At 47.3% G+C, this 22,604-nt stretch overlaps 1 protein-coding gene across 1 annotated transcript in view; it reads left to right on the top strand.

Moving 5' to 3' along the window:
- LSS (lanosterol synthase) overlaps positions 1 to 22,604 on the top strand; it is a 968,970-nt gene that overhangs the window by 795,845 nt on the left and 150,521 nt on the right. Inside the window, exon 18 of the mRNA XM_030210819.1 lies at positions 20,425 to 20,490. Within this exon, the coding sequence (XP_030066679.1) occupies positions 20,425 to 20,490 (66 nt within the window). The remainder of the gene's footprint in view (positions 1 to 20,424; positions 20,491 to 22,604) is intronic.

Genomic DNA, 22,604 nt, shown 5'->3' with positions numbered 1-22,604 from the left:
CGTCGGTACCGAGGAGTACCGGTGACGTGCTTCGAGCGAAGACTAAGAAGCATTGGCACCAGTCTCCTTTGAGACATGGTACCGGGAGCTCTGTGGCGTCGAAGGATTCGGCACCCAGAAAGCGTCGACGCTGGGAGGAGCGCTCCCCCTCCATACAAGAGGTGTCGCTGTGTCGATCTCCGGACAGCCCGGTACTGCCTCCCCAGCCTTCGCAGATTCTGACTTTGACTCCTGCACTAGCCTCCCAGCCTTCCTCGACAGCGACTTTGGAGAAGAGCATCCGAGCCATTCTTCCAGGACTTCCAGTGCTCTGTTCCGGTACCGGGGGTGCTTGCGCCTCCGGTACTGACGATGGAAGCAGCGGCTGGCTCAGGGCCTGTGGTGAGGTCTCCGACGCCGGTACTGATTGCGGCATCGTCCTCGGCTGCCACCCAGGCCGAGTTGACTTCGATGGATGGAGCTTCGTCGCCACCGGCATGGGAGTCGACCTCTCGACATTGCCATCGAGGACATCGTTCCTCAGCGTCGAGACGGGCCCGGTTTTGGACTGTAGTTCGTGAACTCTTGTCCGATACCGAGGAGGATGCCTCCTGGGATGAAGGGGAAGACCCCAGATATTTCTCTTCCAAGGAGTCTTGTGGTCTTCCTTCTGATCCCACTCCTTCACCTGAGAGGAAGCTTTCTCCACCGGAAAGTCTGTCCTTCTCCTCCTTTGTCCGGGAAATGTCTGTGGGCATTCCCTTCCCTGTGGTAAATGAGGATGAGCCCAGGACTGAGATACTCGAGGTCCTGGACTATCCTTCGCCACCTAAAGAGTCAAACGGTGCCTCTCTGCATAATGTCCTTAAGGAGACATTGCTGAGGAATTGGATGAAACCGTTATCTAATCCCACCATCCCCAAGAAAGCAGAATCCCAATATCGGATCCATGGGGAACCTGAGTTGATGAGGTTGCAGTTACCTCACAACTCTGCGGTTGTGGATTCCGCTCTCAAGAGAGCCAGAAGTACTAGAAATTTCGCCTCAGTGCCCCCGGGGCGAGAAGCTAGGTCTTTAGACTCTTTGGGGAGGAAGGCCTACCAGTCCTCTATGCTTGTGTCCAAAATTCAGTCCTACCAGCGCTACACAAGCATCCACATGCAGAAGAATGTTAAGCAACTGGCGGACTTGGTGGATAAGCTCCCTCCGGAGCACGCCAGGCCTTTTCAGGAGGTGGTCAGGCAGCTGAAGGCGTGTCGTAAATTCCTGTCCAGGGGTGCTTATGACTCTTTTGATGTTGCATCCAGATCCGCTGCTCAAGGTATAATGATGCGCAGACTCTCATGGCTGCGTGCCTCTGACCTGGACAATCATACCCAGCAGCGGCTTGTGGATGTTCTGTGCTGGGGAGATAATATTTTTGGTGAGAAGGTTGAGCAGGTGGTAGAGCAGCTCCACCAGCGGGAAACCGCTCTCGACAAACTCTCCCACCGGGCGCCTTCAGCATCTACCTCAACAGGTAGACGTTTTTTCAGGGGCAGGAAGAGTGCTCCCTATGCTTACAATAGGCGTAGTTAAAATCCACCTTCCCGACAGTCTTCTCAGACTCAGCCCCAGCTCGCTCGTTCACGTCAACAGTGTGCGCCCAGACAGGCCCCTGCAGCTCCTCAGCAAAAGCAAGGGATGGGCTTTTGACTGGCTCCAGCTGAGCAAAGCCGCCATAAACGTACCTGTGTCGGACTATCTACCAGTTGGAGGGAGGTTAAAATTTTTTCACCAAAGGTGGCCTCTCATAACCTCCGACCGGTGGGTTCTTCAAATAGTCCGTTTGGGGTACCTCAATTTGATCTCCAGACCTCCAAATTGTCCACCAGGAGCTCAGTCTTTCAGCTTCCAGCACAGGCAGGTACTTGCAGAGGAACTCTCCACCCTTTTCAGCGCCAGTGGGGTTGAGCGTGTTCCACCAGGGCAAGAAGGGCTGGGATTCTATTCCAGGTACTTCCTTGTGCAAAAGAAAACAGTGGGGATGCGTCCCATCCTAGACCTTAGGACCCTGAACAAATATCTGGTCAGAGAAAAGTTCAGGATGGTTTCCCTAGGCACCCTTCTTCCCATGATTCAGAAAAACAATTGGCTATGCTCTCTGGACTTAAAGGATGCTTACACTCACATTCCGATACTTCCAGCTCACAGGAAGTATCTGCGATTCCGTCTGGGAACACGGCACTTTCAGTATTGTGTGCTGCCCCTTGGGCTTGCCTCCGTCCCAGGGTGTTTACAAAATGCTTGGCGGTGGTTGCAGCGTCGTTACGCAGACTGGGAGTGCATGTGTTCCCTTATCTCAACGATTGGCTGGTGAAGAACACCTCAGAGGCAGGAGCTCTACAGTCCATGCAATTGACTATTCGACACTTGGAGCTACTAGGGTTTGTCATCAATTACCCAAAGTCCCACCTTCTTCCAGTTCAACAACTAGAATTCATAGGAGCTCTGCTGGACTCTCAGACAGCTCTGGCCTATCTTCCCGAGACGAGGGCAGACAACCTTCTGTCTCTTGTTTTCATGGCCAGGGCATCTCAGCAGATCATGGCTCGGCAGATGTTGAGACTTCTCGGCCATATGGCCTCCACAGTTCATGTGACGCCCATGGCACGCCTGCACATGAGATCTGCTCAATGGACCCTAGCTTCCCAGTGGTATCAAGCTGCGGGGAATCTAGAGGATGTGATCCAGCTGTCCACCATTTTCACAGTTCCCTTCAGTGGTGGACAATTCGATCCAATTTGACCCTTGGACGTCTCTTCCAGATTCCTCAAACTCAAAAAGTGCTGACCATGGATGCATCTCTCCTGGGGTGGGGAGCGCATGTAGATGGCCTCGTCACTCAGGGAGCTTGGTCCCTCCAGGAATCAGGTCTTCAGATCAATCTCCTGGAGCTGTGAGCGATCTGGAACGCTCTGAAGGCTTTCAGAGATCGGCTGTCCAATCAAATTATTCAAATTCAGACAGACAACCAGGTTGCCATGTACTATGTCAACAAGCAGGGGGGCACTGGATCTCGCCCCCTGTAACGTGAAGCCGTCCAGATGGGGCTTTGGGCACTCCAGCACGGCATGCTTCTCCAAGCCACGTATCTGGCAGGCGTAAACAACAGTCTGGCCGACAGATTGAGCAGGATAATGCAACCTCACGAGTGGTCGCTCAACTCAGGCGTTGTATGCAAGATCTTCCGAGAGTGGGGCACCCCCTCGGTGGATCTTTTTGCCACTCAGCTTAATCACAAGCTCCCTCATTTCTGTTCCAGGCTTCAGGCACACGACAGGCTAGCATCAGATGCCTTTCTCCTTCATTGGGGGATGGGCCTTTTGTACGCGTATCCTCCCCATACCTTTAGTGGGGAAGACTTGGCTGAAACTCAAGCAAGACCGCGGAACCATGATTCTGATTGCGCCCTTTTGGCCACGTCAGATTTGGTTCCCGCTTCTTCTGGAATTGTCCTCCGAAGAACCATGGCATTTGGAGTGTTTTCCAACCCTCATCACTCAGAATGAGGGGGTGCTTCTGCATCCCGACCTCCAGTCCCCGGCTGTCACGGCCTGGTTGTTGAGAGCGTAGACTTCGCTTCCTTGAGTCTTTCTGAGGGTGTCTCCCGAGTCTTGCTTGCTTCCAGGAAAGATTCCATAAAGAAGTGTTGCTCTTTTAAATGGAGGAGGTTTGCCGTCTGGTGTGACAGCAAGGCCCTAGATCCTCGCTCTTGTCCTACACAGACCCTGCTTGAATACCTTCTACACTTGTCAGAATCTGGTCTCAAGACCAACTCCGTAAGAGTTCATCTTAGTGCAATTAGTGCTTTTCATTATCGTGTAGAGGGTAAGCCTATCTCTGGACAGCCTTTAGTTGTTCGCTTCATGAGAGGTTTGCTTTTGTCAAAGCCCCATGTCAAACCTCCACCAGTGTCATGGTATCTCAACGTCGTTCTCACCCAGCTGATGAAGCCTCCTTTGGAGCCACTGAATTCCTGCCATCTGAAGTATTTGACCTGGAAGGTCATTTTCTTGGTGGCTGTTACTTCAGCTCGTAGGGTCAGTGAGCTTCAGGCCTTGGTAGCCCATGCTCCTTATACTAATTTCATCATAACAGAGTAGTCCTCCGCACTCACCCTAAGTTCCTGCCGAAGGTGGTGTCAAGAGTTCCATCTGAACCAGTTAATTGTCTTGCCAACATTCTTTCCCCGTTCTCATATCCACCCTGAACGTCAGTTACATACATTTGACTGCAAGAGAGCATTGGCCTTCTGTGTGGAGCGGACAAGCCCATTCAGACAGTCCGCCCAAATGTTTGTTTCTTTTGATCCCAACAGGAAGGGAGTCGCTGTCGGGAAACGCACCATTTCAAATTGGCTAGCAGATTACATCTTCTTCACCTATGCCCAACTGGGCTGACTCTTGGCAGCGTCAGTGGCCCATTTGAAGTCAGCCACTATTGAAGAGATTTGCAAGGCTGCGACGTGGTCATCAGTCCACACATTCACATCTCATTACTGCCTTCAGCAGGATTCTCAACACGACAGTCGGTTCGGGCAGTCGGTGGTGCAGAATCTATTTGGAGTCTAGAATCCAACTCCACACCCCATGGCCCATTTTTTATTCTGTTCCAGGCTGCACTGTCAGTTAGCTGTTGCTTCGTAGGTCAATCTCAGTTATGTCCTCGCCATTGCGAGGTCCAATTGACCTTTCTTTGTTGTTTTGAGTGAGCCTGGGGGCTAGGGATTCCCCACATGTGAGAACAAGCAGCCTGCTTGTCCTTGGAGAAAACGAAGTTACTTACCTGTAGCAGGTATTCTCCGAGGACAGCAAGCTGATTGTTCTCAGCAACCCGCCCACCTCCCCTTTGGAGTTGTTTTATTCTTTTTTGCTTTTCACATAACTAAGGCGGGAACGGACGCGCACGGGCGGGAAGATGGCCGCGCATGCGCGGTGCGTCCGCCCCGCGTCCTACGGACTGTCGCAAAGCTTCTGGATTTTACTGGAAAATCTTCCATTCCTGGGGCCGCCGTGGACGCCGACCCACATGTGAGAACAATCAGCCTGCAGAACATTTCTGTGAGAAGGATGTCCATCTTCCGATTTATGTCGAAAGATAGGCGTCCTCCTCTTTCGAAAATGAGCCCAATAATGTAAACTATTTTGTATTAAACCATCATTGTTATGCCTGGAATGCATTCTAATATTCACCTTTGTCTAACATTATTGTGCTTTGTTCTTTATGCATGTCTTTTTCCTTTTTCTTTTTATTTATTTATTTATTTATTTATCATTTTCAAAATAAACATTTACATAAAATAAATGTAGGTAAATCAGGAAAAATCTAAATGAAAATGTCATGTCCTTTACATCAAGGAAACAGATTAGAAATTACATTGTTACTTAGTCCACAATATATTTGATCAAGATACAAAGAACTACAGATTCAAGAATTAACTCTTTAAACAAAATATTTGTGAGGATAGAGACCATTCCCTGCCAGCGGTTTCAGCTTCCCTCTAGGATGCCCAGATCTCTTTCGCCACCACTTTCTTTGGCAATTATAAACTGCCTCAATTTTTCTGGGTCAAAAAATACATAGAATGCTGTGTTTACTGAAATAATACATCTGTGAAGAAATGCAAAGTGATGCACTTAGGGAGTAGAAATCCACGAGAGACGTATGAGTTAGGCGGAGAGAGTCTGATAGGTACCGACGGGGAGAGGGATCTTGGGGTGATAGTATCTGAAGATCTGAAGGCGACGAAACAGTGTGACAAGGCGGTGGCCGTAAGAAGAAGGTTGCTAGGCTGTATAGAGAGGGGAGTGACCAGCAGAAGAAAAGAGGTTTTAATGCCCCTGTATAAGTCGTTGATGAGGCCCCACCTGGAGTATTGTGTTCAGTTCTGGAGGCCGGATCTTGCTAAGGATGTAAAAAGAATTGAAGCGGTGCAAAGAAAAGCTACGAGAATGGTACGGGATTTGCGTTACAAGACGTATGAGGAGAGACTTGCTGACCTGAACATGTATACCCTGGAGGAAAGGAGAAACAGGGGTGATATGATATAGACGTTCAAATATCTGAAAGGTATTAATCCGCAAACGAACCTTTTCTGGAGATGGAAAGACGGTAGAACTAGAGGGCACGATATGAGATTGAAGGGAGGCAGACTCAAGAAAAATGTCAGGAAGTATTTTTTCACGGAGAGAGTGGTGGATGTTTGGAATGCTCTCCCGCGGGAGGTGGTGGAGAGGAAAACGGTAACGGAATTCAAACATGCGTGGGATAAACATAAAGGAATCCTGTTCCGAGGGAATGGATCCTCAGAAGCTTAGCTGAGATTAGGTGGCGGGGGCTGGTGGTTGGGAGGCGAGGATATTGCTGGGCAGACTTATACGGTCTGTGCCAGAGCTGGTGGTTGGGAGGCAGGGATAGTGCTGGGCACTTATACGGTCTGTGCCCTGAAAATGACAAATACAAATCAAGGTAAGGTATACACAAAAAGTAGCACATATGAGTTTATCTTGTTGGGCAGACTGGATGGACCGTGCAGGTCTTTTTTCTGCCGTCATCTACTATGTTACTATGTTACAAGCATATTTCAACTTGAAAGTGCCACCTAGAGAGAGAACCCGGGATCTAAGTCCCAGAAATTCTCTTCTCCTTCTCTCAGTAGTTTTACTAAGGTCAGGAAAAATTTGTATCTTTGATCCCAGAAATTGGGCTGAAATATGTCTGAAGTAAAGTTTAAATACATGATTTCTATCAGACCAAATGCAAAAGAGGCAAGCAAAGTCGTACGTTCCGTAATCGTTACTAAAGATGTTTCTAGAAAATGTGATAAGTTCAATTTCGGAGCTTCCACTCAAGCTGTGTTAGCTCCTGTAATGTAATAAGCTTTTATAACTGGAGGCATAGCTTCCTTAGGAATAGCAAGTACTTCGAAGAAATATTTTTTCAACATTTCCGTAGCTGATATCAAAGGAGTCTTGGGAAAGTTTAGAAATCTCAGGTTGTTACGCCTCAGTTGATTATCAAAAAATTCAATTTTCCTTTGTGTCAATTCTTTCTCAGTCCCCATGTTACCAACTACAGTCTGTAACTTTTTTATTTCATGCAAATTTGACTCACATTTTTCTTCCTGCTCCTTGGCCTTTGATTCCATTGTCTGCTGCAATGTTTTTAAATACTTTACTTCAGAATTGAAGGAATTTGTCAGTTGAAGTAGGGACGAATTAATAGTCTGGATTACCTCCCAGAGGGCCTCAAGGGTAACAGCTGCCGGTCTATTCCTCACTCCGAGTTCACTGAGCGGGGCCTCCTGGGTGGGGGAGGGCAAGGAGGAAATACCTCCCGCCCTATCTCCTGATGACAATCCTCCAGGGGTTGAGGATCCGATTGGGCCGCCGCTAACCTCTAAGGACTCCGCCTGGGGTTCTCCAATCATTCCCGACCCCCCGCTCGGTCTCGGCGGGGCAGCTTGGTAAGGCGGACTTAAAGATGCTGCCTCCACGCTAAGATCCCCCTGCTGTCCTGGGGATCCAATCAGGGCTAGGGCCTGGGCTCCTCGTGCATGGAGACCAAACATTTCCAGGGTTGGCTGCCGGAGCGTTGGAGTATCGCCAGGGCTCACAGCGGCTTTTGCCCCCGACTTTTCCCTTTCTTTTCACCATCCTAGGTGAAAGAAAGTAAACACTAAAGGAGCGGAGCCTGGCGTTCGGGAGCCCACACGCAACGCTCCCTCACTCGGACGCCATCTTGATCCCAGCTCACCTTGAGTCAGGCACAGCGCCGTCTTTTCCTTTTTCATTGTATTTTCATTATATCATGCAAGTATTCATGTATTCCTGTTATGGTCATAAGTTATCAAAGATCTGCATAGTTGCTTTGATTATTTTAAGTTATATTTTAATTTTTTTGTTTCAATTTTTTATTTCAGTTGTTGATTTTAGTTTTATTATGTGGTTAACAGTGTAAGGTAAACTCCTGACACAGCCTTATTTGCAAAACGTGGCCTTGTCAGGTATTTGGAAATAAATAGTTTCATCTGCACACCAGCTGGTCTGCTTTCTTCTGTTTGATGGTTGAGCAGATCACTGCCTCTTCTGATTGTCTGGTGTTACAAAGCTTTACAGGTGATTCAAAATTCAGTAACTAGACTGAATACGGAAAGTTCTAAATTTGAACATGTGACGCCAATATTGAAGCAACTGCATTGGTTGTCGGCGATATATAAAGTCTAGTATAAGTTCTCACTCTTATTTATGTTTATACAGTCTGTGCCAGAGCCGGTGGTGGGAGGCGGGGCTGGTGGTTGGGAGGCGGGTATAGTGCTGGACAGACTTATATGGTCTGTGCCAGAGCCGGTGGTGGGAGGCGGGGCTGGTGGTTGGGAGGCGGGGATAGTGCTGGGCAAACTTATACGGTCTGTGACCTGAAGAGGACAGGTACAAATCAAGGTAGGGTATACACAAAAAGTAGCACATATGAATTTATCTTGTTGGGCAGACTGGATGGACCGTGCAGGTCTTTTTCTGTCGTCATCTACTATGTTACTATCAGTCTGTTCCTTTGTACTTGTCGTAGGCTTTGACATTGTACTATCCAGTATGTCAGTTGAGGTCGGAAAATGGGAAGCATTCTATGGTTCATTGTTGATCAGTGTGCATTATGCAGAGACTAAGGCAACTGCTTTTTCTGTGTCTGGTCAGCTTTTATGGAACAAGTTCCCAGTATATTTATATTTGGGTGAGAATTTTTTGCAATTCAAGAAATTGTTGAAGACACATCTCTTTTTACAAGCTTCGCCTAGCTTGTAACTGTCCTATACCATTTGTGACAATTAAAGAGCAGTATGTTTTTGTTGTATTCAGCAGACGAACATGTATTTTGTTTCTTTTGCTTGGTATGTGGTATTGCATTTATGTGTGTGTGTAGTGTAATCTACCTAGGTATAAATGGGCTATAAGTTTTATAAATAAATATTAAGGGGGCAAGTTATCAAGGTGGAGTAAAAAGTTATCTTTTACCGCACCCCGATATACCAGGGGATTTAGCAACCTATGGTATCTCAATTAAGTGATAATTAAGGTGTGGGGAAGTAGAATATTTGCATAGGTTGCTGAATCAGCTTCAAAGAGCCTGTTTAAAAGAGGCCCCTTAGATTCAAAACTATATAAAGAGGAAAGGTCCCACTGAACTTTCTTTCCGAGAAGTTCTGAGAGAAGAGGACATTTCTCTGGTAAGTGAACGCTACTTTGCTTTGTGCTTTGGGAACTTAAAGATTGGGGTTTAAAGGAGGAATTGTAGGTTAGTGTTAGGCAAAAATAAAAATATAAAAAGCAAATTTTATCAACTAATCTCCATAGTCTTTTCTACTTAGTTTTAAAAGCTTTGTACCATAGCATTAACAGATAGAATCTAACAGCCACTGCAGGATCTAATTTAGTATTCCCACCCACCCCTAGGACAACTCTTCATTTATAGTCAGTTATTGTAATTAGAGTAACAAGCAAGGAGTGCTCTTACAGAGTTTTAAATACATTTCATTACCATCTAAGAAGGAAACACTAAATAAATCATAAAATATACTATCCAGCTTATTTTCGAAAGAGAAAAACGCCTATAGTGCGACCTAAATCGGGAGATAGACATTTGTCTCGCAAAGGTGCCCAAATCGGTATAATCAAAAGCCGATTTTGGGCGTTTCCAACTGCACTCCGTCGCGGAAACGAATAAAGTTGACGGGGGCGTGTCGGAGGTGGGTGGAGGCGGAACTGGGGCGTGGTTATCAGCCGAGGAGAGATGGGCGTCTTTAGCTGATAATAGAAAAAAAAAAGGCGTTTTTACCGCGATTTTGGGTCACTTTTTTGGACCCTTTTTTTTTCACGAACAAGTCCCAAAAAAGTGCTCCAACTGCCCGGATGACCTTCCCGGACTCCCCCAGTGGTCACTAACCCCCTCCCACCAAAAAAACCCCACTTTAAAAACTTTTTTCCCAGCCTGTATGCCAGCCTCAAATGCCGTACCCACCTCCATGACAGCAGAATGTGTTCGATCCTGTCACAGCCTTTCCCTGGGTCAGATGTGGCTCTCGGGTGCAGTACAGGGTCACATCAGCATTGCATTGTGGTGGGTGTAGGGTATTGGGCTCCGTGATTTCATTAGCTTGTGTTACAGTCTCACGATGTTGGTAGTTGGTAGGCTCTTCTCCCATGGTGCTTTTCCCCCTGCCTACTGGGTCAGAGTGTGCCCTGTTGTGTTTCCTGTTGTAGTCCATGCGGTAGTGGCCATTTTTGTAAGCCAGTTTTAGTTCCCTTTCCTGTGTTAGCCACGTTACAGAACTTGGCTCTTACCTTGAATGTGGCTGAAAGAGGGCATTGTACAGCATTCTGCCAGCTCTGACCTACTGCTCATCTCAGTACCAGGGAGACTCATTGCCATTGGGGCACAACCTCTGATCTGCTGTTAACTGTGAGTAAACACGGTTATTCCAATAAAGGACGTTTTCGGAGAGATTAGTGTTCAGGTGTCAACTGGTGTGCCAATGTTATATAGCAGCGACCAGTCCTAGAGGCCTGCGTGTGTGCAGGTCCCTGGAGCACTTTTAGTGGGTACCGCAGTGCACTTCAGCCAGGTGGCCCCAGGCCCATCCCCCCCCCCCCCCCCCCCACCTGTAACACTTGTGCTGGTAAATGGGAGGCCTCCAAAACCCACTGTACCCAAATGTAGGTGCCCCCTTCACCCCTAAGAGCTATAGTAGTGTTGTACATTTGTGGGTAGTGGGTTTTGGGGGAAGGGGGTTGGGAGCTCAGCACCCGTGGTAAGGGAGCTATGCATGTGGGAGCTTTTTCTGAAGTCCACCGCACTGACCTAGGGTGCCCAGTTGGTGTCCTGGCATATCAGGGGGGCGAGTGTACTATGAATCGTGGCCCCTCCCACGACCAAATGGCTTGGATTAGGACGTTTTTGAGGTGGGCGTTTTTAGTTTCCATTATCGCTGAAAAAAAACAAACGCCTAGCTCAAAAACGTCCATTTTTTCGAAAATACGGTTCGGCCCGCCCCTTCACGGACCCGTTCTCGGAGATAAACGCCCATGGAGATAGGCATTTCCGTTCGATTATGCCCCTCCACATAAATTAAAAGACACTTTTATATTAGGCTAATATCCTTAATACTGTAGCAAGTTTTAAATTATTGAAAAACTCAAAAGCACTAAGATGGAGTTAGCAGTCCAGCAGCGAGAGGGGTGCTATCCAGTCTTTTGCATTGAGTGTCACATGTATGGTTATCTCCCAGTTGGTGAGATGTCATATGTGTGTGCCCAATGCAAAGAGCTCCTAGCTCTCAGGGAACGTGTCCGTTCTCTTGAGAGTAGCAGACTTGGTGGAGCTGAGGGAGACAGAGAGGTACATAGAGGAGACCTACAGGGATGTTGTAAAGAAGTCCCACCTCCAGTCTGGTAGCCCTTGTGCTACCCTGGAGGAGGGAGGTCTCCTAGAAGGAGAGCATCACCCTGATGAAGTAGGAAGTACTCCTATAGCCAGGACCTGCCTACCAGGGGATGTACTATCCTCTCGCACCAAGGATATGTCTCCATGTGCTGCCCGGGAGGGAAAGGTTAGGACAGCTGCTGTTGTAGTTGATGATTCGATCATTAGGCATATAGATAGCTGGGTGGCTGGTGGACGTGAGGATCGCCTGGTGACTTGCCTGCCTGGTGCGAAGGTGGCGGACCTCACGCGTCACCTAGATAGGATTCTAGATATTGCTGGGGAGGAGTCTGCTGTCTTGGTACATGTAGGTACCAATGACGTAGGAAAATGTGGGAGAGAGGTTCTGGAAGCCAAATTTAGGATCTTAAGTAGAAAACTCAAATCCAGATCCTCTAGGGTAGCATTTTCTGAAATGCTACCTGTTCTACGCGCAGGGCCCAAGAGACCGGCAGAGCTCCGGAGTCTCAATGCGTGGATGAGACAATGGTGCAGGGAGGAAGGTTTTAGATTTGTTAGGAACTGGGCAACATTCTGGGGAAGGGGGAGCCTATTCCGAAATGATGGGCTCCACCTTAACCATGGTGGGACCAGGCTGCTGGCATCGGCATTTAAAAAGCAGATAGAGCAGCTTTTAAACTAGAAATGGGGGGGAAGACCGACAGTCGCTCAAAAGCGCATGGTTCGGGATAAGGTATCTTGCAAAGATACCTCACAAACAGGGAAGATAGGGTTTCTGGATAGTGAGGTTGCACAACAGACCGTGGTAGGCCAGGTGCCCTTAAATACAACCAAAGATCAGACAAAAGATGGCAAATCAGTAGTGTCCAGTACTAAGCATCAGGCAAATAGGAACAATAAACATACTCTGAAATGTCTATATGTAAATGCTAGGAGTCTAAGAAATAAGGTGGGAGAGATGGAATATATTGCAGTTAATGAAAAATTGGATATAATAGGCATTACTGAGACCTGGTGGAAGGAGGATAACCAGTAGGACACTGTCATACCGGGATACAAAGAATATCGTAGTGATAGGGTGGACCGGACTGGTGGAGGGGTAGCATTGTATATTAACGAGAGCCTTGATTCAGGTTACAAATTCAGCAGGACACAAATCACACCTTTGAGTCATTGTGGGTTGAAATTCCATGTATAAAATGGAAAAGGACGGTGATAGGAGTGTACTATCGTCCGCCTCGCCAGGATGAGCAGGTAGACGCAGAAATGATAAAAGAAATCAGAGACGCAAACAAAATGGGCAATGTGATAATAATGGGTGACTTCAATTATCCAAATATAGACTGGGTAAATGTAACATTGGGACACACTAGAGAGGTACAATTCTTTGATGAAATCAAGGACAGCTTTATGGAGCAGCTGGTGCAGGAGCCAACAAGAGAAGGAAAAATTCTAGACTTGGTCCTTAGTGGAGCGCATGATCTGGTGAGGGACGTTATGGTACTGGGGCCGCTTGATAACAGTGATCATAATTTGATCAGTTTTAATATCAACCTTGAAGTAACTATACACAGGAAGCCAAATACGTTAGCGTTTAACTTTAAAAAGGAGACTATGATAAAATGAGAAGAACGGTGGAAAAAAACTTAGGGGGACAACTGAGACGGTAAAAACTGTACAACAGGCATGTACGCTGTTCAAAAATACCATCCTGGAGGCCCAGGCCAAACATATTCCAGTAATTAGAAAAGAAAGACGGAACTTCAAAAGACAGCCGGCCTGGTTGAAAAGTGAGGTGAAGGAAGCTATTAGGGCTAAAAGAAATGCCTTCAGAAAATGGAAGAAGGAACCGTCTGAAAATAACAAGAAGCAGCTTAAGGAGTGTCAAAGCAAATGCTAGGCACAGATAAAGAAGGCCAAGAGAGATTACGAAAAAAAGATAGCATTAGAGGCAAAAAAGCATAGTAAAAATTTTTTTCGGTATAATAAAAGCAGGAAGCCGGCAAAAGAATCGGTTGGGCCGCTGGATGACCGAGGGGTAAAAGGGGTGATCAAGGAAGACAAAGACATAGCGGAGAGAATGAATTCTTTGCTTCTGTTTTCACCGAAGAAGATTTGGGTGGGATACCGGTGTCGGAAGCGATATTTCAAGCGGACGAGTTGCAGAAACTTACTGACTTCATGGTAAATCTGGAGGACGTAATGGGCCAGTTCAGCAAACTGAAGAGTAGCAAATCTCCTGAACAGGGCCGGTCTTAGCAAGTGCGGGGCCCTATGCAGACCAATTTGACGGGGCCCCACCCTACCCCCGCCCCACCCTAACTCCGCCCCCACCCTAGCTCCAGAGCCGGCCACCCCTCCCTCCGAGCTCCAAGTCCCCCAGCTCCAGGGCTTGTTGATCCTGCACAGTCAATGCCAACTGAAAACCATGTCTTTTTCACAAACACAGATACACCCTAATCCACTATAGAATAAGTAGTAATATTTAAACTTTCTATTTAGACAAAAATTAAACTGAACCCCCAAGATGCCAGACTCTGCATACAATACAACACCACAGAAACAGAAAATGTCCCCTAGTACTGTGCAAAATATAAAGACAATAGATGTAAATTTGAAAAAAAACTAACAAATACCAATCACCACTTTACAAATTAACAAATAGAAACAAAACAAATATAGAAAATAAAATAATACCATTTTATTGGACTAATACATTTAGCTTTCAGAGGCCAAAACCTCCGTCCTCAGGTCAATACAGTATAGAGCTGTTACAGTATCCTATCCTGACCTGAGGAAGGGGGCTTTGTTCTCCGAAAGTTTGTCAAAATGTATTAAAATTAGTCCAATAAAAAGATTACCTTATTTACATGTTCTATTATAAACATTTATTAACACAGCCACAATACTATATCCTAAAGCAAAAAAATAAAAATATATATATTTTATTTACAGTTTGTCGTCTCTGGTTTCTGCTTTCCTCATCTTCTTTTCACTGTCTTCCATCCAGTATCTGTCTTCGCTCTCTCTTCCATCCAGTGTCTGCCCTCTCTGCTGTCCCCTCCATCCAATGTCTGCCCTCTCTCCCTGCCCTTCCGTGCACATCTGCCCTCTATCTCTGCCCCTTCCATTCACTGTCTGCCCTTTCTATCCCTTCCATCCACTGTCTGCCCTTTCTCTCTGCCCCTTCTATCTACCATTTGCCCTCCCTCTCCCATCCATCCAGGTCTGCCCTCCCTCTTGCTCCCCCTTCCATCCAGGATCTGCCCCTTTTTTTCAGCCCCCAGTTCCAGCCCCACTATCCCACCAGTCCCCCGTTTCAGCCCCAGCCCTTTTCTCCCACCAATCCTGAGCTTCAGCCCCCAGCCACTCCTCCCTGTCCCCTTTTCAGCCCCCAGTTTCAACCCCAGTCCCCAGCCCTTTGTTCCCACCAGTTCCAAGCTTCAGCCCCAGCCACTTCTCCCTATCTCCTTTTCAGCCCCCAGTACCCCCAGTTTCAGCCCCTGCCCCTTTTCAGCCTCCAGTCCCAGTACTAGCCCCCTTATCCCACCTACCCTCCTTTTCAGCCCCCAGTTCCAGCCCCCTTCATCCACATGCCTTGTATTAGAGCCCCCCTTTTCAGCCCCAGAACCATTCTCCCACCTGACCCACGCATGCCCCATTTTCCCACCAGCCCCATGCATGGCCCCCATTTCCCATATGGCCCCTTCTCAAACCCCAGTTCCAGCCCCCTTCTCCCATCTGAGAACCCCCATCCCACACCCTTCTCCCATCTGAGTCCCCCTCACCCCCTTCCCCCAACTGAGAACCCCCATCCCACACCCTTCTCCCATCTGAGTCCCCCTTACCCCCTTCCCCCAACTGAGAACCCCCATCCCACACCCTTCTCCCATCTGAGTCCCCCTTACCCCCTTCCCCCAACTGAGAACCCCCATCCCACACCCGTCTCCCATCTGAGTCCCCCTTACCCCTTCCCCCAACTGAGAACCCCCATCCCACACCCTTCTCCCATCTGTCCCCCTTACCCCCTCCCCCCAACTGAGAACCCCCATCCCACACCCTTCTCCCATCTGAGTCCTCCCCCCCGACCCGACCCACCTACCAACTCTGTTTTCCTGCTGCACCCACTAACTTAAAAAAAAAATTGAGAAGCTCCGAGTAGCAGGCAGCGCCTCACGTCTGCCCTGCTAGTAAAAATCTCCTGCACGTCGTCGGGCCGGCCTTCCCGCATTAAGTCCCACCCTCCGAGGTAATAGGCTCTTCCCACATTAAGTCCCGCCCTCCTCTGAGGTAATAGCCTATTACCTCAGAGGAGGGCGGGACTTAATGCGGGAAGGCCGGCCCGACGACGTGCAGGAGATTTTTACTAGCATGGCAGACGCGAGGCGCTGCCTGCTACTCGGCGCTTCTCAATTTTTTTTTACAGAACAGCGATCGATCGTCGGGGGGCGGAGCGGCGGGCGGGCGGGGCAACCCCATGCACGCCGCGCGGGGCCCCCTTGAGCGCGGTGCCCTATGCGGCCGCCTCGGTCGCCTCGCCCTAAGACCGGCCCTGCTCCTGAACCGGATGGTATTCATCCTAGAGTACTGATAGAACTGAAAAATGAGCTTGCGGAACTACTGCTAGTGATATGCAATTTATCCTTAAAATCGAGCGTGGTACCGGAAGATTAGAGGGTGGCCAATGTAACACCCATTTTTTAAAAAGGTTCCAGGGGAGATCCGGGACATTATAGACCGGTGAGTCTGACGTCGGTGCCGGGGAAAATGGTAGAGGGTATTATTAAAAACAAAATTACAGAGCACATCCAAGGACATGGATTACTGAGACCGAGTCAGCACGGCTTTTGTGTGGGGAAATCTTGCCTGACCAATTTACTTCAATTCTTTGAAGGAGTAAACAAGCATGTGGACAAAGGGGAGCCACTTGATATTGTATATCTGGATTTTCAAAAGGCGTTTGACAAGGTACCTCATGAAAGGCTACAGAGGAAATTGGAGGGTTATGGGATAGGAGGAAAAGTCCTATTGTGGATTAAAAACTGGTTGAAGGATAGGAAACAGAGAGTGGGGTTAAATGGGCAGTATTCACAATGGAGAAGGGTAGTTAGTGGGGTTTTAATATATTTATAAATGATTTAGAGATGGAAGTAACTAGCGAGGTAATTAAATTTGCTAATGACACAAAGTTATTCAAAGTCATTAACTCGCGAGAGGATTGTGAAAAATTACAGAAGTACCTTACGAGACTGGGAGACTGGGCGTCTAGATGGCAGATGACGTTTAATATGAGCAAGTGCAAGGTGATGCATATGGGGAAAAAAGAACCCGAATTATAGCTACGTCTTGCAAGGTTCCACGTTAGGAGTTACGGACCAAGAAAAGGATCTGGGTGTCGTTGATAATAAACTGAAACCTTCTGCTCAGTATGCTGCTGCGGCTCGGAAAGCGAATAGAATGTTAGGTATTATTAGGAAAGGTATGGAAAACAGGTGTGAGGATGTTATAATGCCGTTATATCGCTCCATGGTGCGACCGCACCTTGAGTATTGTGTTCAATTCTGGTCGCAACATCTCAAGAAAGATATAGTAGGATTGAAAAAGGTGCAGCGAAGGGCGACTAAAATGATAGCGGGGATGGGACGACTTCCCTATGAAGAAAGACTAAGGAGGCTAGGGCTTTTCAGCTTGGAGAAGAGACGGCTGAGGGGGAGACATGATAGAGGTATATAAAATAATGAGTGTAGTGGAACAGGTGGATGTGAAGCGTCTGTTCACGCTTTCCAAAAATACTAGGACTAGGGGGCATGCGATGAAACTACAGTGTAGTAAATTTAAAACAAATTGGAGAAAATATTTCTTCACCCAACGTGTAATTAAACTCTGGAATTCGTTGCCGGAGAACGTGATGAAGGTGGTTAGCTTGGCAGAGTTTAAAAAGGGGTTAGACGGTTTCCTAAAGGACAAGTCCATAAACCGCTACTAAATGGACTTGGGAAAAATCCACAATTTCAGGAATAACATGTATAGAATGTTTGTACTTTTGGGAAGCTTGCCAGGTGCCCTTGGCCTGGATTGGCCGCTGTCGTGGACAGGATGCTGGGCTCGATGGACCCTTGGTCTTTTCCCAGAGTGGCATTACTTATGTACTTATGTACTTTGTCCTGCAGGTTGCTAAATCCCATGGTAAAAGAATAATGTTGCTTTCAAGCCAGCTCACAAGCAGTGTTTATTCCAGCAGCCTGAGACCGGTGCTCCCAGGCCAACAGAGAAAACACCAACCCCCCCACCCCCCAAGGGCTCCAAAGGGGCCTACTGTTTAGATCATTGGTGGTCCAGGATGTCTTTGGAAAGGAGTGATGTCCAGTTGTTCCTTCCCAGTCCTGTTCCATCATCAAAATGATGTCCCTAGAGGTAGTCTTGCATGACTCTTTATACATAAACATGATCTCTTAGCGGTAGTCATACCATTTTGATGATAGCACCTGACTGGGCATCACTCCTGCCTAAAGACCCCCCTGGACCACCAGTGATCTAAATGGTAGGTCCTTCGGGGACTCTGTAGCCAGTGGGGGGGGGGGGGGAGGGAGGTTGCAGTGTTGGCCCAAGAACATTGGACTGTGGTTTGCAGCATGATTCTCCTATGTGGTAAAGAGGGGCATAATCGAACATGGACGACCTTTTCTAAGGGCGTCCATTTCTAAGGACGTTCTGCCGAAGGGCGGGGAAACCCGTATTATCGAAACAATATGGACGTCCATCTTTCGTTTCGATAATACGGTCGGGGACACCCAAATCTCAACATTTAGGCCGACCTTAGAGATGGTCAACCTTAGAGATGGTCGTTCCTGGTTTTCACCAATAATGGACACCAAGGACGCCCATCTGAAAAATTACCAAATCCAAGGCATTTGGTCGTGGGAGGAGCCAGCATTCGTAGTGCACTGGTCCCCCTCACATGCCAGGACACCAACCGGGCACCTTAGGGGGCACTGCAGCGGACTTCACAAATTGCTCCCAGGTGCATAGCTCCCTTACCTTGGTTGGTGAGCCCCCAAACCCCACCTAAAACCCACTCCCCACAACTGTACACCACTACCATAGACCTTAGAGATGAAGTGGGGCACCTAGATGTGGGTACAGTGGGTTTCGGGAGTGTTTTGAAGGGCTCACATTTACCACCACACCTGTAACAGGTGGGGGTGGGGTGTGGGCCTTGGTTTGCCTGCCTGAAGTGCACTGCACCCCCTAAAAACTGCTCCAGGGACCTGCATACTGCTTTGATGGAGCTGGGTATGACATTTGAGTCTGGCAGAGGAAAACGGTAACGGAATTCAAACATGCGTGGGATAAACATAAAGGAATCCTGTTCAGAAGAAATGGATCCTCAGGAGCTTAGCCGAGATTGGGTGCCAGAGCCGGTGGTGGGAGGCGGGGCTGGTGGTTGGGAGGCGGGGATAGTGCTGGGCAGACTTGTACAGTCTGTGCCCTGAAAATGACAGTTACAAATCAAGGTAAGATATACACAAAAACTAGCACATATGAGTTTGTCTTGTTGGGCAGACTGGATGGAACGTGCAGGTCTTTTTCCGCCTTCATCTACTATGTTACTATGTATCTTTTTTTTGGGTGGGAGGGGGTTAGTGACCACTGGGGGAGTAAGGGGAGGTCAACCCTGATTCCCTCAGGTGGTCGTCTGGTCAGTTCGGGCACCTTTTCGAGGCTTGGCCGTGAAAAAAAAATGGACCAAGTAAAGTCGACCAAATGCTCATGAGAGACGCCCTTCTTTTTTCCTTTATTGGCCTAGGACGCCCATCTCTTACTCATGCCCCCGTCCCGCCTTCGGTACACTGCCGACACACCCCCGTGAACTTTGGTCGTCCCCGCGACGGAAAGCAGTTGAGGGTGCCCAAAATCGGCTTTCAATTATGCCGATTTGGATGACCCTGAGAGAAGGACGCCCGTCTCCTGATTTGTGTCGGAACATGGGCGTCTTTCCCTTTCGAAAATAAGCCTGAAAGTAACCCTGATTAAAAAGCTGGAGTTAATTTACCTAATTTATGGGCCGTAATGTGACTTAATGTGTACCAAATGCACGCTGCAAGTCGTGTTAGGAATTTTACATAATAATGAGCAGCTTTACATGAATTTGCATGTTTTGCATCTCATTACTATGTAAATCGTGGCAATTTAGTATCACCGCGATAAAATACATCAAGCTATTTTAGGGCTCTTTAAGTCATATTAAGGGGCAAATAGTGTGACTTAACGCCCTAATGCAGTTTGATAACTTCCCCCCTGCATGTATGTATGTAAGGCCTTGGTCTATTCATGTTGAACAACTTTAGTAATGGTGGCATGTTTTCAGGAGATCCCATTATATAATCTACATTAGAAATGTTAAGCTTACTGGTTTCATTTTGTGATGCACTACTCAGGTTTCTAAGCAGCGGGGGCGTAGCCAGACACCCAATTTTGGGTGGGCCTGGGCCTAAGATGGGTGGGCAGAACTCCAGCCTGTCCCACGAGTGATTTTGTCTCCCTCTCTCGCCTGCATGCCATATGGGCTCTCAAACATCCCCCCTCCCCCGCATACCTTTTAAGTAGCAGAATTTCACAGGCAGCGAGCAGCAACTAATACACATCTCATGTTGGTCCCACAGCCTTCCCTCTGATGCAACTTCCTGTTTCCGCATAGGCGGGAATACATCAGAGGGAAGGCTGTGGGGTCAGTGCGAACAGTACGTATCAGTTGCTGCAGGTGAAGATCTGCTATTTATGAGGTATGCAAGAGGGACAGTTGTTGGGAAGTTTTGGCTGGTGGGGCTTGGGGATCCCTGCTAGCCATATCATAGGTGTGCTGCTACTGGGTGGGCCTGGACCCGGGCCCACCGTTGGCTACGCCACTGCTAAGCAGACTTCACAAGACACACTAACACCACTGTCTAAATTTCTTTTCATGTTCAGAGAAACACTACAGAATGGTCTTGAATATTGCCGCAGGGTACAGCGCGTTGATGGATCATGGGAAGGGTGAGTTTTACATTTGGGCTGGTGTACTGCTTTGGGGTATAGTGTAGTGTTGGACTGCAGAAAGAGGTGATATATGTTGATTAGGTATGGCTACAGGGAACAGATGGAGAAAGAGCATATACTGGGGCACATTGTTTATCTATGTTTCAATTAGAGGTAAAATGTTTAGAAATGGAAACATGTTGGCAGATGAGAGGCAGAAAACTAGGTGAGGTTGTAGAGGTGAAGAGGATTGTGATGATAGCACTTTATCTTACAATACTTATAATAGAAATACAGATTTGTGCTGGAGTGGGAGATTCCTTGGAAGATAAAAATGTGATGGGTTATAATGTAACATTTCCTGTTTTTATAATGACTTACCTTAGTTTTACTTTAAATGACTACTAGATGGTTTATAATCATTTTGTCTCAGTTTAGGCCAATTTTGAATATACCATTCACTAGCATTGAAGAACTTGTCTTTTCCTAAATTATTCCTAAAATAATATACAGTTCTTTTTTAATCTTTGCTTTTATTGAGTTTGCATTTTATTTGAATCAAATTCAATTTGAAAAGAAAAGAGAGGGCCGCACTTGCCTGACGGTCTGCTAGTGCTCCGAGGTTTCTTCTTGGGGTTTTTTCTGTTCAGAAGGAATGGATCCTTAGAAGCTTAGCCGAGATTGGGAGGCGGGGCTGGGGTTTTGGGAGGTGGGGCTAGTGCTGGGCAAGACTTCTACGGTCTGTGCCCTGAAAATGGCAGATACAAATCAAGGTAAGTTATACACAAAAAGTAGCACATATGAGTTTATCTTGTTGGGCAGACTGGATGGACCGTGCAGGTCTTTTTCAGCCGTCATCTACTATGTTACTATTTTACTATCTATGCTGAAGCGACGGGGCAAACCCGTTGCCAGAGCCTCCCAGCATGTTGTTGCCCCTTCTGCTGGTCCGAAGGATACCCTTCTTCAGGTGCAGGGGTTGCCAGATAGGTCAGAAGGCAGCCTGCTTGAAACACCTGGGCAAAGAGGGGAGCCCACGGTGTCTCCTGTACTTGATACCACACTCAGCCCCGACCATAGAGCCCCTCCTTCCCAGCTGGGCAGAAGTAGTTCACCATTTTTGAAACCATCGGCATCAGAACCTGGAAGTTTAGTAGACTCTGTTCTGTGTGAGGCTCCAGCTCATCCAGCAGCTGTGATGGAGGTGGCGGTTTTAACATCTTTAATCCCTCCAGGAAATGGTGCTGGCATCAACTTCCATCAGAGAGGAGTATTCAAGAACAACTTGAGAAGTGACCAAGGGAGTTTCTTCAGTTGTACAGGTACCAATACCACAAATTACTTCTTTTCAATGGATGAAGTCATCTGAGGTTACCTTGGACAATCTCTGGACACTAATTGTGGATTTGGGTAAGGCTTTGTGCACCCAAATCTTACTTTTGGAAAAGAGGCTGAATTAAAGGCTGAAAAGAATGCGGTGGATCTAAAAACGTTGTCTAGTAAAGTTTTGAAGTTGGGAAAAAGATGTTGATGAGACTCAGAAGGCCCAAGTGGCCCTGATTAAAGATCTTGGAAACATAAGGAATGATTCAGAGTCTTTGAGAATTATATTAGGTCTAATAACCTGCGTTTTAAAATTTTTCCTTTGATAGAAATTGTGACACCTAGAGATATACTCAGGAGATACCGGAAAGAGTATTCTCTCAAATATACTATTTGCCTTCTACTACTTCAGGGAGACATGACAATGTTGACCAAATTGAAGATCCTCTTGATGTGTCTGCAGTGCTGGAATTATCAGAGGAAGAGCTGGCAATGACTTTTACATTGGTGGCTACTGTTGCGTTATCTCCTGACAAGAATTGATTATTAAAAATGTTCTTTAAAAATAAGGACAAGACCTTTTTAGGCCTTAAGGTACGAATCTTTCCAAATCTTTCCAGGGACACTCAAAAGAGGCAAAGGCAGTTTTTACTGCTGAAACTAGGTGTGATCCAGATAGGTGCCACCTTTTCTCTTAGATATCCCTGTAAATGTGTGATCAGGTACCAATCTACGTTTTCTTTGAACCTTCTCATCTTTCAGCCTTCTTAGTGGCAAAGCGTATAGTGGGTAGCCAGGCAGCTACTCAA

Source organism: Microcaecilia unicolor, chromosome 7, assembly GCF_901765095.1.
Source record: "Microcaecilia unicolor chromosome 7, aMicUni1.1, whole genome shotgun sequence".
In the NCBI taxonomy this organism is placed as follows: domain Eukaryota; kingdom Metazoa; phylum Chordata; class Amphibia; order Gymnophiona; family Siphonopidae; genus Microcaecilia; species Microcaecilia unicolor.
The sequence above is the reverse complement of the archived record's forward strand: the minus strand, read 5'-3'. Positions and strand labels throughout refer to the sequence as shown.